The 17,230-nt window shown below is 36.7% G+C and overlaps 1 protein-coding gene across 2 annotated transcripts in view; it reads right to left on the bottom strand.

The window, feature by feature from the left end:
- The window catches only part of PKD2L2 (polycystin 2 like 2, transient receptor potential cation channel), a 38,138-nt gene that overhangs the window by 15,324 nt on the left and 5,584 nt on the right, over positions 1-17,230 (bottom strand). The window contains exons 5-8 of one of the 2 annotated variants that reach the window (XM_069483680.1): positions 15,265-15,486; positions 10,117-10,345; positions 8,436-8,606; positions 7,986-8,167 (exon numbers count right to left, since the gene is read on the bottom strand). In XM_069483680.1, coding sequence (XP_069339781.1) covers positions 7,986-8,167; positions 8,436-8,606; positions 10,117-10,345; positions 15,265-15,486 — 804 coding nt within the window. The remainder of the gene's footprint in view (positions 1-7,985; positions 8,168-8,435; positions 8,607-10,116; positions 10,346-15,264; positions 15,487-17,230) is intronic. The other variant, XM_069483681.1, reaches the window with a different exon arrangement.

Genomic DNA, 17,230 nt, shown 5'->3' with positions numbered 1-17,230 from the left:
ATCTGCTGGTTCTTTATTAGGATTCTCCCCTACCCCACCATGTGACAAATTATCTTTGACTATGAGCAGTACATTAAATTTGAAAAATTACTTGTAGAGATAATTGCAGGCCTGGGAAGAAGATATCTTTCTCCAGAGAGGTATTTTGTTTGTGTCAGCTGGGTGAATGCAAACATCCTAGCCTGAAACCATCTTACTCCAAGTTCAAGGCCTGAGAGGTTCCTTCCATACTTAAAGACTGATTGAACCCAGGCTTCAAGTCACTGCAAGGGATTCACTTTTAACTTGAGGTTGTAGCAATTCAAGCTCCCTGCTTGATGTGTGGAGAGGTGATCAATCAGATAGTCCTCCTCCTGCACACGCACACATGTTATGCGGTCCCTGGATTTTGCCTTCTCACTCTTCCCCAAGAAGTGGGGCAGAAGCAGTTTATCAGCTATTTCTTCTGAATCAGCAAAAATGCCTTCAGGATAAAGGATTCTGGGAAGATGGGAGAGATGGAAGCAACAGGAAACTGTCTCTTCCCCACCCCAACCTAGACAATAATTGCACTGGCAGAATCTGTCTGATGTAACTATTTTGGAACTGTGGAGTCTATTGAAGAAGGCCTGCAACTTCCAAGGAAGGCTAAGACAGTAAATTGTGGTTAACTTTGGTCAATTTTAACTCTTAGCAGTGGCTATGCCTCCCCCACTTAGCCCCAGGGCAGGGAGCCATGCACATGGTCATGGAGCAGCTTGCATGTAGCTCATGGGAACCAGGGTGGGCAGTAAGGACCTGTCCTCCAAATATTAGGGATCTGTGATCTGATTGCTGCCTCTGATCATAGAGATGCAGACACAGGTGGGCAACCATTGTTGTGCTCCCTCCATTTTTGCAAATTCCTCTCCCTTCAACTTAAGCAATGTCCTTGTAATTTAAAGGGTTGATATCCTACCCCTACCCTTTATTTTTCCCTTTTTCCTTTTTGGGGAGCCAGACATTAAAGACTAGGACATTGAAAAGCAACTGCATATAAAGGGGAAATTAGAAAGTCAGTGTGCATGCCCAGGAAAAGGCATGGGCTCAGAAAAAACCTGAGGAGGCCTTAAATGTACAACTCAGGCTTGTCCCTGGCATGGAGAGAGACTATAACAATAAAAAGTAATTAAAAAACAAAAACAACAACAAAGGCAAATCCTGGGGAAGGGGAAGAATCTGATTCCCAGAGTTATCACATTGTTAGATTCAAATGTCTGATTTGAATTTTTTTTTTAAATCACAAAATCACAAGACATACAGTCTCAATCTAAAAGTTCACACACAAATCACCAGACATGCAAAGAAATAAGAAACTATGACCCATTTGGGGGGGGGGGGAGTGGAGATTCCTTCCCTGAGAAAAACTAGATGGCAGACCTAATAAATGAAGACTTTAAAACAATGGTCTTAAAGCTGCTCAAAGAACTAGAGGAAAACATGGATAAAATCAAGAGAACAATGTATGAACAAAATGGAAATAATCACTAAGGAGAAAATCTAAAAAAAGTTCTGGAGCTAAAAAATACAAAGAATGAAATGAAAGATTCACTGAAGGGATTCAAAGACATATTTGAGCAGGCCAGAGAAAGAATCAGCGAACTTAAAGATAGGATAATTGAAATTATTGAGTCTGAGGAACAAGGAAAAAAGATTGAAGAAATGTGAACAAATCCTAAGAGACCTATGGGACACCATCAAGCACACCAACATACACATTGTAGGAGTTCCAGAAGGATAAAAGAGAGAGGAGCAGAGAGCTTATTAGAACAAGTCATGGCTGAAAATTTCCCAAGTTTGATAAGATATGACTGTAAACATCCAAGTAGCTCAGGGAACTCCAATAGGATGAAGTCAAAGAGACTCACATCAAGAAACATAAACTGTTGAAAGCCAAAGAGAGAATCTTGACAGCAGCCACAGAGAAGCAACTCATCACATACAAGAAATCCTCAATAAGATTATGAGCATATTTATCATCAGAAACTTTGGTGGTCAGAGGTAGTGGACTGATGTATTAAAAATGCTAAAAAGAAAAAAGTGTCAAGGGAGGAGGAGGCAATGGGAAAAAAAAAAGTGTCAACTAAGAATCCTCTAGCCAACAAAATTCTCCTTCAAAAGTGGGGGAGAAATTAAGACATTCAGAGATAAACAAAAGCTGAGGGAGTTCATTATCACTAGACCTGTCCCACAAGAGGTCCTCAAGGGAGTCCCTACAGGTTGAAATGAAAGTGCACTAGACAGTAACTCAAAGTCGTATGAAGGAACACAGATCTCAGTACATACATGGGCAATTATAAAACTAGTATTATAACTATTTTATAACTCCTTTTTTGTTTTCTACATAATTTAAGAGACTAATGCATAAAAAAATTTTGTTTTTGGACACAATACACAAAGGTGTAATTTTGTGACATGAGTAACTGAAAGGGATGCTGACAGCTGTAAATGACCTGAGTTTTTATATGTTGTTGAATTTAAAATGGTATGAATTCACATTGGAGTGTTATAACTTTAGGATGTTAAAAGTAATACTCATGGTAACCACAAAAAGAATTATAGAATATACACAAAAGGAAATGAGAAGGGAATTAAAATGTTTCATTACAAAAAAAAAAAAAAATTCAACTAAACACAAAAGGGACAGTAATGCAGGAAATAAGGTTTAAAAAAAACTCTAAGGCATATAGAAAACAAATATCAAAATGACAGAAGTCCCTCCTTATCAGTAATTGCTTTAAATGTGAATGGATTAAACTCTCCAATCAAAAGACAGATCGGCAGGATGGATAAAAAACCAACAAACCATGAACACAAATAGTGAAAGGGTGGAAAAAGATATTGCATGCAAATAGTAACTAGAAAAGCAGGGATGACTATACTAACATAAGACAAAATAAACTTTAAATCAAAAAAGTTTACAAGGCCAGGCGCAGTGGCTGACGCCTGTAATCCTAGCACTCTGGAAGGCGGAGGTGGGCAGATCGCTCGCGGTCAGGAGTTCGAGACCAGCCTGAGCAAGAGCAAGACCCCGTCTCTACTAAAAATAGAAAGAAATTATATGGACAACTAAAAATACATATAGAAAAGATTAGCCGGGCATGGTGGCACATGCCTGTAGTCCCAGCTACCCAGGAGGCTGAGGCAGAAGGATTGCTTGAGCCCAGGAGTTTGAGGTTGCTGTGAGCTAGGCTGATGCCATGGCACTCTAGCCTGGGCAACAGAGTGATACTCTGTCTCAAAAAAAAAAAAAAAAAAAAAGAAAGAAAGAAAGAAAAAGGTTACAAGAGACAAGTAATAAGAGGTTCAATACAGCAAGAAAATATAACAATGATAAACATTTATGCACCTAATAACAGACTATTAAAATGTATGGAGCAATATCAAAACTTACAGAATACAGCAAAAGCAGTTCTAGGAGGGAATTTTACAGCAATAAAGAAACTACATTAAGAAAAAAGCTGGGCTTAGTGGCACACACCTGTAGTTGCAACTACATGGGAGGCTGAGGTGGAAAGATTGCTTGAGCCCAGAAGTTCAAGTCCAACCTGGGCAACATAGCAAGACTCTCATCTTAAACAACAAAAAGAAAAAAGATCTCAAGGAAATAGAAAAAGAACAAACTAAGCCCAAAGTTAGCAGAAGGAAGGGTGACAGAATCTCAAAACAAAACCCATAGACAAATCATTAAGTGTGATACACCATATTAACAAAATGAAGGATAAAAATCTGGTCATCTCAATAGATGCAGAAAAAGCATTTGACAAAATTCAACATCCTTTCAGGATAAAAATAACAACAAATTAGGTATAGAAAGAAATGTACCTTAACATAATAAAGGCCATATATAACAAGCCCACAGCAGACATCATACTTAATGGTGAAAAGCTGAAAGCTTTTCTTCTAAGATCAAGAATAAGACAAGGATGCCCACTCTTGCCACTGCTATTCAATATAGCACTGGAAGTCCTAGCCAGAGCAAATAGGCAAAGAAAAGAAAGAAGGCCTCCAGATTGGCAAGAAGTAAAATTGCCTTTCTTTGCAGATGAAATGATCTTATATATAGAAAACCCTAAAGACTCCACAATCGCTTGAGCTCAGGAGTTTGAGGTTGCTGTGAGCTAGGCTGACGCCACGGCACTCACTCTAGCCTGGGCAACAGAGTGAGACTCTGTCTCAAAAAAAAAAAAAAAAAAAGAAAAAAAAAGAAAACCCTAAAGACTCCACAAAAAAAGCTTTTTTTTTTTTTTCTTCTTCTTCTTCTTCTTCTTCTTCTTCTTCTTCTTCTTCTTCTTCTTCTTCTTCTTCTTCAAGACAGGATCTCTGTCACCCTGGCCAGAGTGCAGTGGTACGATTATAGCTCACTGCAGCTTCAAACTCCTGGGCTCAAGCCATCCTCCCTGCTCAACCTTCCCAAATAGCTAGGGCTACAGATGCCTGCCGCCATGCCCAGCTAATTTTTCTTATTTTTTATAGAGATGGGGTATCACTATGTTGCCCAGGGTGATCTCAAACTTCTGGCCTCAAGCAATCTTCCTGCCTCAGCTTCCCAAAGTGCTGGGATTATAGGCATGAGCCACTGCATCTGGCCCAAAAAACTGTTAGAACTAATAAATGAATTAAGTAAACTTGCTAGATACAAAAACAATAGGATTTTTATACTTTAGGTTGAGTATCCCTTATCCAAGATGCTTAGGACCAGAAGTTTTTCAGATTTTGGAATGTATGCATTATACTTAGTGGTTGAGCATCCCCAATCTGAAAATCCAATATCCAAAATGCTCCAATGAGCATTTTCTTTGAGTGTATGTCAGAGCTCAATAAGTTTTGAATTTTGGAGCATTGCAAATTTGAATTTTCAGATTTGGGATGCTCAAACTACAATAACAAACTACTCAAAAAGGAAATCAAGAAAAGAATTCCATTTATAATAGCATAAAAAGTACTTAGGAATAAATATAACCCAGGAGGTGAAAAGGATAAAACTGATGAAAAATATATAGAATATACAAAGAAATGGAAAGACATTCTGTGTTCATGGATTGGAAGAATTGTTAAGATGTCCGTACTACCCAAAGTGATGTACAGATTCAATATAATCCCGATCAAAATGCCAATGGATTTTTTCACAGAAATAGAAAAAAAAAATCCTAAAATTCATATGGAATCACAAAAGAACCTGAATAGTCAAAGTAATCTTGAGGAAAAAGAACAAAGCTGAAAACATTATACTACCTGATTTCAAAATATTCTACAAAGTTATAGTAATGAAAACAGTATGACACTGGCATAAAAACAGATATACAAATCAATGGAGCAGAATAGAGAGCCCAGAAATAAATCCATGCATTTATAGTCAAATGATCTTCAACAAAAGTGCCAAGAACACACATTGAGGAAAGGGCAATCTTCAATAAATGTACTGAGAAAACTGGATATCCACATACAGAAGAATGAAATTGGGCCCTTTTCTTACACCATATACAAAAAATCAACTCAAAATGGATTAAAGACTGAAAAGTAAGACGTGAAACTTTAAAACTACTAGAAGAAAATGTAGGGAGAGTGCTTTTTCACATTGGTCTGGGCAATAGTTTTTAAGATATCATCCCCAAAGCACAGGTAACAAAAGCAAAAATTGACAATGGGATTCCATCAAACCAAAGCTGCACAACAAAGGAAACAACAGAGTAAAGAGACAGTGTATGAAATGGGAGAAAAATATTTGCAAACCTTACATCTGATACGTGGTTAATACCCAAAATATATAAGGAAGCCAAACAACTCAATAGCAAGAAAATATAACCCAATTAAAAAATGGGCAAAGGACCTGAATAGACATTTTTCAAAAGAAGATATTTCAAATGGCCAATAGATATGTGAAAAATGCTCAACATCACTCATTATTAGGAAAATGCAAATTAAAACCAAATTATCACCTTACACTTGGAAGAATGGCTGTTATCAGAAAAGACAAAAGAGGCCAGAGCGCTGGCTCCTGCCTGTAATCCTAGCACTCAGGGAGGCTGACTTGGGAGGATGGCTTGAGGCAAGGAGTTCAAGACCAGCCTGAGCAAGAGCAAGACCCTGTCTCTGCAAAACAATAGAAAAATTAGCTGGGCGTAGTGACACATGTCTATAGTCCCAGCTACTTGGGAAGCTGAGGCAGGAGGATCACTTGAGCCCAGGAGTTTGAGGTTGTAGTGAGCTATGACAGAGTGAGACTCTGTCTCAAAACAAACAAACAAGACAAAAGAAAACAAGTGTTGTCCAGGATGGAGAGAAAAGGGAACCCTTGTACACTGTTGGTGGGAATGTAAAATTCTGATACATGCTACCACAGGGATGGAACTTGAAGGCATTATGCTAAGTGAAATAATCCAGTCACAAAAAGCAAATATATGATTCTACTTATTTGAGGTACCTAGAGTAATCAAAACCATAGAGACAAAATGTACAATGGTGGTTGGCAAGGGCTGGGGGAAGGGAAAAATGGGGAGTAATTGTTTAATGGGTATAGAATTTCAGTTTTCCAAGATAAGAGTTCTGGAGATGGATGGTGGTGATGGTTATGAAATATGAATATACTTAATATCACTGTACACTGAGAAATGGTTAAAATGGTAAATTTCATGTGTATTTTACCACCATAAAAAAAAGGGGGAAATTGACTAAAAAATACCTTTAGGGCAAGTAGCTTTGGGTGCTGGGCTTCCTTCCCTAGGTTCCTGCTTTCTGACTTTGCCCCAGTTATCACTCACTGTCTTGTTAATTTTTCAATGTTTTCTATATTGCATCGAGCTTTTTAAATTTTCCAAAAGAGGAGGTTGACCTGGATAACCTAGCACATCATTACCAAAGGCAAAAGTCCCTTCATTAACCCATTCCAAAGTTCCCTACCTGTTTATTCTGTGCTTTATACCTTCCTTTCGTCCCCACTACCCAAGATAAGAAATTTCCAAGGCTCTGTAAATTATTACACTTATAGTCAATGCCCACAATTACTAAGTTTTATTATTAAGTATTATAACACTTAAAAGAATTAAGATCCTAGGAAAAGACTAGTAAGTTGAAAATACAAACTTTATTCACTCAGGATAAGCTATTAGACTTCTCAGATTATAGATTACTTGAAGTTGGAGGGGGTAATTTAGACCAGCTTCTTCATTTTACAGATAAGGAAGTTAAGGTCTAGAAAAGTTAAGTAGCTAGTGGCAGAATGGGAAATTGGAATTATATAGTCTTGGTTCCTAGTCTACTATTCTTTCCACTACTGATTTAGTAAAGGGTTATTTCAGAAAGATGTTATAATATTTTATACATTATGTTTCAATTATTTACATGTGGATGGAAAAAAGAGGGCAACTTAAGCCTTTAGACAGTTTCCCAAGAATCTAGCAAAAGGGTCACAAGTAAGTTTGTGGAACTCTTAACTAAAAGTTAACAAAATTATTGCAAGATTTCTCAGATCCATATGTTAATATGCACTGCAAATTTCCAAAAGGGTGTCATAAAATTTCCCAAACTTACTTAAATACAAATCCATTTTTCCCTGGACAGTCTTGGTCTAGAATTCCACAGAATATATTTTGAGAATTGTTATTTTAGAATATCATAATTTTCTCATACGAATAGAAGTTGCTTTTCCTTTTCAAAGAGAGGAAATTTGTGAAAATATTTTACTTTCAAGGAAAGAGCCTGAATACTTTTTTAGGGATTCTACCTACGCACTTCTGTAAGTGAGTTGCCTATTACTGATTGTTTTATGCCTATAAAGCTATTTCTAAAATGGATCTTTGGCAGATTAGCAAAGGACTATCCAGTCAATATCAGTAAGATTCTTAAGACAGCACCCTCTAAACAAGACACTTAAGATTTCTTTTGCCCAGAGAATAAACAGTACAGAGACATGGAGGCCAATTTCTGTTATCTTAGGTAAAATTACTACATTTATACTAAGAGCTTACATGGCATTTTGAAAAGTGGAAAAGTCGTCAACCTGTGATCCAAAAACAAGAAATCCTAACTGGGCATAAGCAAAGAATATTATAAAAAACATGATGGCAAATCCTACTATGTCTTTGATACAGCGGGACAAAGTTGATGACAGCTGAGACATTGTTTTATTAAAGCTTATGAATTTGAATATCTGAAAAAGAATAAAGTTAATTGAAATAGAATATCAGAGATTACTTAGAATAAGTTAAATTAATTTCAGAAGAATTCTGCTTCAAATTAAAGGAGGTACTTAATGATAATCAAGAGTGTTTGAGGATTTGCCAGCAATCATTTACAAGGCCAAACTTTTAAAATTACTTAATAGTTAAGAAATTTTTTTTACAACTTTGTAGTTTAAGTTCATTATAACATTATGCTATTATCCTGTTGTATTATGTAATATAGTAAAATATAAATACCTTTATCCATGCAAAGAAGATAGTGATAGCAATTATATTGTTGTAGTAAATGTGCCAGTATGCAAGAAAATAGAAGTCTGAATATTTTTCAGTACTTTTCAACAGTTGTCCAAGTAAGAGAAAAATTTGTATATTACAGTATGTGTTGAAGGCAACAGCCACAAAACACAACTAAATGGGAAAATAAGAAGAATTAGAGACTATTTCTACATCTAAATCGCTTGCAGCCTATGAAGAGACGTATGAAAAAGTTCATCAAAAGTTTAACAAAAAGGGAGGGAAAGGTAGGACATATTCTTTTATATAAATGGAAATAACCCTCAACTTAGAGAAGTTTAAGGTAGCATAATTAATTTTCATAAAAATAGAAAAATATTGATTGCTTAGCCATCCTAATCTATCTACTGTTTGTTGCATTGAGTCATAAAGCACAAACGTATAAAATGACTATGTAATTCTGATGAGGCTATAAGGGTTTCTGTTCTACCTGATACCTAAAAGCTTAAAATTTTCTACCATGTTATATTACAAGAAAAAAAAATACAGTTACATAAACCCTTGTAGAACCATTTAACAACTTTCTCTATCCCTCTCACTCTCTTTTTTTTAAATAGACAGTGTCTCATTCCATAGCCTAGGCTGGAGTGCAGTGGCATGATCATAGCTCACTGTAACCTTGAACTCCTGGCTTCAAGCAATCCTCCTGCTTTGGCCTCCTAAAGTGGAATTACAGGCATAAGCCACCATACTTGGCCGAAAAACCCTTTTTAAAGAGGATTTCAGAGCAGGTTATTTTAGCTCTCAGAGCTTTATAACCGTCATGAAATTTTTCCTTTGACTTTCCTTGCCTGAAATAATAAGAAATGTTTAAATAGTTTAACATTTAATGCCATGCCCTTTGTTAGACACTATCGGGGCTGTCAGAGAGGTAGGTGGCATACTTCCTGATTTTGAGAAACCTTCACTCTAATTCTGATTGGCTATAACTAAGGGCCAATGAGAGTAAAAGATCAGATTATATGAACCAGAAATTTGTTCACTGACTGTTCCTAAGACCAAGCTCTTAACATTTGTTTCACCCTGCCCGAATCCCTGTTTGTTTTAGTACATTCCAGTGACTAGAATTGTCTTTGGTTTTGGTGTTTCAGGGATTATTTCCCCAATCCTGGTGCCCTCTGTACCTGCAAGATACCCTATGGTTGCTCAACTTGTTCCCCTCCATCTGCCCTCTCTGCCATCAGTATTCTGTCTCACCTTGTCTTTTGCCTATTCTTTCAAAATTTAGTGTGAAGGGGAAAGCAGATTTAGGCAACATAGAAGAATATGTTTTAAACGACCTTACCCCAAAAGACCCACAACTGATAAAACACGAGACCCTGTAAGGAACATGTTTTTTGAGTAGGAATAGGGAGACCTACTATGTACATTAAATCATTTATTTATGGAATCCCTTATTCCTCTAGGTTTATGCCAACCCTCCAAAGGACCAAATCATAAAAAAATAGATTTCTCCCTTTTGGAGGCACTCCATTAGTATGTACTATGACAGTTAATTTTACATTTGATACTTGTAGCTTTCAAAATAAGTTCTGGATAAATAGAAAATTCAGTTTTTTATGCTTCCTTCATTGGTGGGTTCAGATGTGTTACCTTTCAACCATACACATGAATATATACTCACCAGCAAAAGTAGTAATTCTAGCCAGTTCCAAATACTTTTGAGATACGCAGACTTAAATTCTTTTATTTTTTTGACTTCTTGTGTTGTGAAGACAAAAAGAAAAATACAAAATGTGATTTCACAGGAAGCAATAAAATAATCATAGTAGCTAACATATCTGAGGAGCTTCACAGAGTAAAACTGCCATGAAGTAAGTATTCCTCCGGTTGCAGGGAATTCTGCCACCAATCTGTAAAATGAGGTTTGTGAAAGCAGCTATTCATTTCAAGCATTGATATTTCGGTACTTAATGTGAAATTTCTAATCAATGTTGATGTATACTTTAATGATAACCGGTTATTTTGTACAAAATATGTTTCTTTGGGGTCATAGGTTCAATTAAATCATTTTCTAGTGGATTTACTTATTTTTTAATGGCTCCACTTTTTCTGAATTCTGAATATTCACAGTGGCCAAAGACCAGTGTAAGTGAGAAAGACAGCTGTGAATTTAGCCAGACATTCATTCTATTTGGTGTTCAGTTTGCTCATTCATAACTGGGAATATAATTTATCTCCACAGGAGAATGAGATGTTTAAGAAAATGCTATACTGTTATTAGTTATGACTCTCCCCAAAATACATAATAGTGAATATTTCAGAGGAGAGAAATAACATTCTCCCCCTTTAGATTATCAGAAATATTTCTTGCTTCTAAATGTCAACTAAAGCGAATGTTTTCTGTTTACTTTAGGTATTGGAAATTGGATACAAAGATCTATATGCAAACAGAAATATAAAAATTAATTGCATCACTAAATATAAGAAGATTTTGAGATTGTTCACTGTATTTCTGTTGTTCTCCACAACCTCAGATAATTAAGAATTAGAAATAATTTAAGGTAGCAACATTTCTGTTACAATCTTACAATGTAATTATTTCTACCTAAAGATATTAGCAAATTTCATTGGTAGTGTTAAGGTGCTGCCAAAATAAACAATAAAAACAAAACCCCAGGTAACTAACAAAACTGTTAACATCTTGTACATAACAGGTGCTCAGTGTTGGAAAGGTGAGTGATGAGGACTGAACTCTGACCACTGTCCTTTGCTCCAAATTCCTTTCCTAGGGGACCTGGAGAGAGTCACATCTGCAGACTAGCAATTTTGCTTAACAGGTCACTTTGACCCAGCATACTGTGCCTTGCTTTCATAACCTGACTCTGGCATAGCACCAGATGATGATTAGCAGACTTCCTTATCTTAACTATCTTCACACTAAATTTAATCATTCCTTTCTGCTGATTCCAAGCTTTTTAAACACAACTTTACTCTTTTAATCAATTACAAATTAAAGAATCTCTGAATCCACCTATGACCTGTAAGCCCCCACTTCAAAATATCCTGACTTTTTGTGCCAAACCAATGTAAAACCTCCACATATTCATTAATGACTTTGCCTGTAACCTCTGCTTCCCTGAAGTAATGTATAAGAATTGTAGCCTAACCACTCTGGGACCACTTACTCAAGGCTTCTTGGGTTTGTGTTTTCCCCAGGCCATACTGGCTGAGAATTTTGGCTCAGAATTATATGTATATGTGTGTGTATATATATATATATATATATATATGTATGCATTTTTTTTTTTTTTTTTTTGAGACCAAGTCTCACTTTGTTGCCTGGGATAGAGTGCTGTGGGCTCAAGCAATCTTCCTGCCTCAGTCTCCTGAGTAGCTGGAATTACAGGTGCTTGCCACCACGACTGACTAATTTTTTGTTTCTATTTTTAGTTCCCCGGGTAATTTTTCTATTTTTAGTAGAGACAGGGGCTTGCTCTTGCTTAGGCTGGTCTCGAACTCCTGAGCTCAAGTGATCCTCCCGCCTTGGCCTCCCAGAGTGGTAGGATTACAGGTGTCATCCACTGTGCCCACCCAGCCCAGAATAATATTTTGAAATAGTTTATAGAGTTTGTTTTTTTCCGCTGACAGTCCTGGCATCCAATGTGGGGCTCAGAGAACACTCAGGACCTCGCAGAGAAGTTGCCTAAACCCAGTGCTAGGTAGGTACCAGCATGGACCCATTGAACTCTTCACGCTCCATGCTTCTCCTTGGGTGGAAAAGGTAAATCCTCCTGAGCCTCTAACCCTTCTGCTTTTTGGTTGACAACTGTCTTTGGTTTATTCTGAGATGTTTGTTCCCTCCCTAGGAAGTTTTTGTTTGAGATCCTGTTCTGATTGGAGGTGCATTCTTAGTAAGTTTTCTGCATTGCCTTTTCTCCTGAATAAATAATTTCAATTGGTTCATTTGTGTATTTCCATGAGAAACCCAACTGTCCCTTCATAAAAAAATGAGAGACTGAGCTTCTCAGCTCCAGTGAGAAAGGGCATTTTGGTCCTCCCAGCTGAAAGGTGCTCCTGGGTGATCAGGAGCCTAGTGGAAGTGTCAGGGGGTGATTTTTCCACAGTGCCCAGTGGCCCTGCAGGGAATCCCCACCAAAATTAATTAAAAGGGGGCTCATCTGGGAAATGCATATAAGAGCTGATCACTCAGCATTTTGAGTCCTCTTGGAGGTAACAGACCCTGAAGAGAGAAACCAAGACATGTAAGAGAGCAGAAACAACTCAGTGGTGAGTGACTGTGGTGTCCAGCCCCAAATCAGCACACTCTGATCCACTACACTAAACCCTAGACTTAAAAACAAGGTGGGGGGAGGAACAAATTCTTTAAAAATGAGGAAAGTTGAGGAGAATACCCCTTTTTGGCACCCTGGCTAGTTTCATGTTTGATAGTTATGTCACCTCTACTTGCAAGTACTTGTGTAAATGGGAGGATTATACCAAGGGTGACTTGGGCTGGAGGTTTCCAAAATGGGGAACTTTTGATATTCCTAAACTGGTTATCTTGTGCACTAAATTAGAAAATTAGGCTCCTGAATCAAGGAAAATGAGTGGGAATTGTATTTTGGTTGGTACCTAAAATCATCCAAAAGAGGGAATGGTAAACTTTGCCTCCCTCTAGGAAGTTACTAAGAAAATATTCAAGACTGTCTCAGAATTAAAGAAACTGACAGAAGATCCTTCTGAAGTCAAAAAGGTGCTGAAAACCACCTGTCCTGCTGCTGCTCCTCTTTACCCTTTGCTCTCTGAGCTTCTTTGTACAGATGATTGTATTTTACCTCCTCCTCCTTCCCCCATTCCTTCACCTCAGACCAAAAAAAGGCCAGAAAACATTAGGAAGAAGGTAAAATAGTGATTGCTCCTTTTAAAATGAAACCCACCAGGAGAGGGAAACCTAACATAGTATACACTCCCTGGACCAAAATTGAGTTAAGAGCCCTAATATCTGGATTCCCTGACCCTACTCAAGACCCCATCAGATTTGTTAAAGAATTTCAAATAACATTTAAAATTTATGATCCAGGATTCTCAGACTTCTATCAGTTAATCCAATTACTAGTTCCAGGAAGCAGGGTTGAAGAATGGTTTAGACTAGCAGGCTGGAAAAGACCCTTAGATAATTTTGAAAAAGTAGATGCAGAAGGAGAAACAGCTGCAGGGAACTCTGTAACTGCCTTTGTAAGACTTTCCCACAGATATTTCTTAAAGTTATGGATTGGGCAAAAGTATGCCCAAATGAAACAATCTCTGATTTTCATATTAGATTTGAGAAAACATTCAAACAGCATTCAGGGATACCTCCTGGAAACTTTGAAAATGGTAGGGGTGACACGTTGCTAAATTCTGGATTTATGCAAGGCTTAGATGATGAATTAGTAACCTCAGTAAAAAGAAATGACATAGTTTGGTCTTCCCTGCCCACCAATCACCTAGTCTTCCTAGCTGACCAATTGTCACAGATAGTTTTCAAAAAAGAAAAGGAAACAGCTTCTAAGATTATGAGTTTACAACAAAAAAATTTAGTAATCAAGTTGGAAGCCCACAAAGGCTTCTTTCCCCTCAGAGATTCCAACAAGCAAAGGAAGAAATAATTTGCAATAATCATAAAAAAGCATTAATGACATCTGGGAACTTGTGTGCTGCCTGTTGGTTGGTAGAAGCTGCTTCTCCTGTTATCTTGACACGTTTAAAGCCAAACCTTTTTCTTAAATTATTAAACCAAAATTTGCTGGCATTAAATTCTCTTGACTTTAGATCCTTCAACTTCCTTTTGCTTTAAATTGTCATATAATGACTTTGCTTTTTCTCGAATCCTGTTAGAGTCTATAAATATGACTTTCTTACAGATTTCTGCACCCACATAAAAACTGCATTTTCAACACGAGATAAAAAGGTATTTTGCAGAAAGTGCAAGGTTTTCGTGACTGCTGGCATAGATGCAGTGATGGCTTCGCGAATTTCCTTTCCTTTTCTTTTTCTTTTTTTTTACAATGGTCCTTATGCTTGCTGGATTCATTTACATTGAAATGGTGGACAACTGCAGCTGCAGACCTCAATCTGTAATATATATCAAGCAATGCAACTTTTTCTTGTAATGTCTTGATTTTTTTCTGCTGCTTGGGAGCACTTCCAGTATCACTGGTAGCACTTTGTATGGGCCCCATGGTGTTATTCAAGGTTTATGATACTGCATTAAACACGATGAAAAATGCACGAGAAAAATGCATGGGAGATCGATCACTTTTTACTGGAATATGCAATTCACTGGACAGATGAACTGTTTACCTGGAAATGATTAGTGTCACACGGCATTTTAAGTGGATTAGTCACAACATTTGAGCTTACCGCAGTATCAACAGGACGTACCTATGAAATTAGTACAATAGTACAGTATGTACTGTGGTTAATTTTATGCAATATGATTTAATACTGCATCTGTATGCTTGTTTACATTTCTCTTGACTGCGAATGGCACCATGTACGTACGGTCTCTGTGTTTGTGTAAGTTTTGGTAAACTTTAACTTTCTATAATAGATTTGTATATATTTCACAGTAGTGAATGATAAAAGACTAGCATCTAAACATATTTTCTTCATTTATGACATACCTTTTTCTCATTTTTTGATATTTCTAGGCTACATGGTTTGTGAATTTTTTCAAATTGTCAATAAATTTTTCAATTTATTGAAAAAAATCCATGTATAAGTGGACTCATGCAGTTAAAACCCATGTTGTTCAAGGGTCAGCTATACTAACAAAGAAGTCACTCACCTGATGATACAAAACAGGTTAACATTAGCATTGTATAAGGAAAAATCAATAAAAATAACTCTGGTCCCTCTTGTGATCCAGCTGTTGAGTCGAAGGTCAATGAACTTGTTTTTGGTTTCAGATTTTGATTTTGATAAAGTGAAAATATATCCCCCTCTTCGGTAAACACCAACAAATCCCCAGTGCCAAGGGGAGTTGGTATTAGAAGTAGAGTACTTCCATCTGTTAGACATAACAAGAGCAAGCGTAAAATGAGAAAGCCCAACTGAGAAGCAGTCTAAGAATTTAAAGTAACCTCTGGTTCAAAAATGGTAGTTTAAAAAAAGTAATAGTAAATTCATAAGTATTACAGCAATTTTGGAACAAGACAATGAGTTAAGAATTAAGTTAATAGGATTAAGATTTAATAGATTTTTATTTTTTAGGGCTTCTTGTGGGCAACACTGGACTGGGTGCCGGGAGAAAATTTTTCAAAAATCCATCTGTTGTCTCTGGGATTATAGAACTAGAAAATGATGAATGATTTTTTTTTCTTTTAACATGTTGTTTCTGTTGTCTTACGAGATGTTTAGTTGTTAAGCAGAACAAGAAGATCTACCTCAGTATGGGAAAAAAGGTGCTTCATAGTCTTGTAAATATTGTATATTGTTTATAAATGCCCAATACATAAAAACTGTGCTACACTATCTGTATTGTTACATAGCTATCTTATTTTAACGAAACTACATAAATCAAAGTAAAATGTTGTTTCTATTTTTTAACTTAATCATGAGATATCAAAAAAAGAAGGCCTTGATTCCTCATTTCAGTCTCTCTATTCAATTTCCCCAAAATACACAGCACTGCTAAACTGTTTTGGGTTTTTTTGGAGACAGGGTCCTGCTCTGTCACCCAGGCTGGAGTACAGTGGTGTCATCAGAGCTTACTGCAACCTCAAACTCCTGGGCTCAAGCGATCCTCCTGCCTTAGCCTCCAGAGTAGCTGGAACTACAGGCTGTTGTCACTACCCCTGGATAATTTTCCTATTTTTGGAGAGATGGGGTCTTGCTATGCTGTTCAGGCTGGTCTCAAGCTCCTGGCTTCAGGTGATCCTCCGGCCTCAGCCTCCCAAAGTGCTAGGATTATTGGTGTGAACCACCAGGCTGGCCTTATTTATTTTAAAAACAACAATATGTTTTCAGTGTGTGTGTGTGTGGGGCGTGATACCACTAGAAAAAAGTACTTATATTTTAATAAAACTTCCATAGTAATATTTTTGAGTGTTTTCTGTGCATGACTATTAAACAGAAACAGGAAGACTCTTTCCTAGTTTCCAATTTTTAAAGATATTTTTAATTAGTAAAGTTTACATTTTAGACAGACAAGCACAAATTGATTCTTATTTTGGTTGTTGAGGAATGACAGATAATAACTTACAATTCCAGTTATGTACAGAGATGGTAAAACAAACCTAATCCATATTGTTAATTTTAATATTTAAAGTATTTGTAATTGTCCTGAGATCTGGAATATTAGAATACTTAAAAGATTATTCTGGAGATTACAGTTTAAAAATATAATAATTGCTTTATCTTATAATTTTGGATTGAAAGAGAGTGAATAATACTGCAATATTTAAGAGAATGTGTCATCATACTTACGAATTTACTAGATACCTAAGAATTATACAAACCTTCAAGAACACCCAAAACTCATATGAAGTAGAAATAAGTCAACAAAAAGCACAAAGCAATTACTAATTCTGGGGGTTCAGGGCAGGTTGCTCAAGAAAGGAAATATAATCCTAGTTCATATTTATAATATATAAACATTGAGTAACTATAGTTACGACATAACTATATTGAGAGGGCAAGAGGAACAGGCAGAGTGGATGTAGAGGGGTAGCATTAGAGAGCTACATGACAGATCACCCTCCATGCTAGACAACAGCTGTATAAAACTGTAAAATCAAGTAATAGAAGTATGA

Source organism: Eulemur rufifrons, chromosome 10, assembly GCF_041146395.1.
Source record: "Eulemur rufifrons isolate Redbay chromosome 10, OSU_ERuf_1, whole genome shotgun sequence".
NCBI lineage: Eukaryota > Metazoa > Chordata > Mammalia > Primates > Lemuridae > Eulemur > Eulemur rufifrons.
This window is presented reverse-complemented; position numbering and strand designations above follow the sequence as displayed.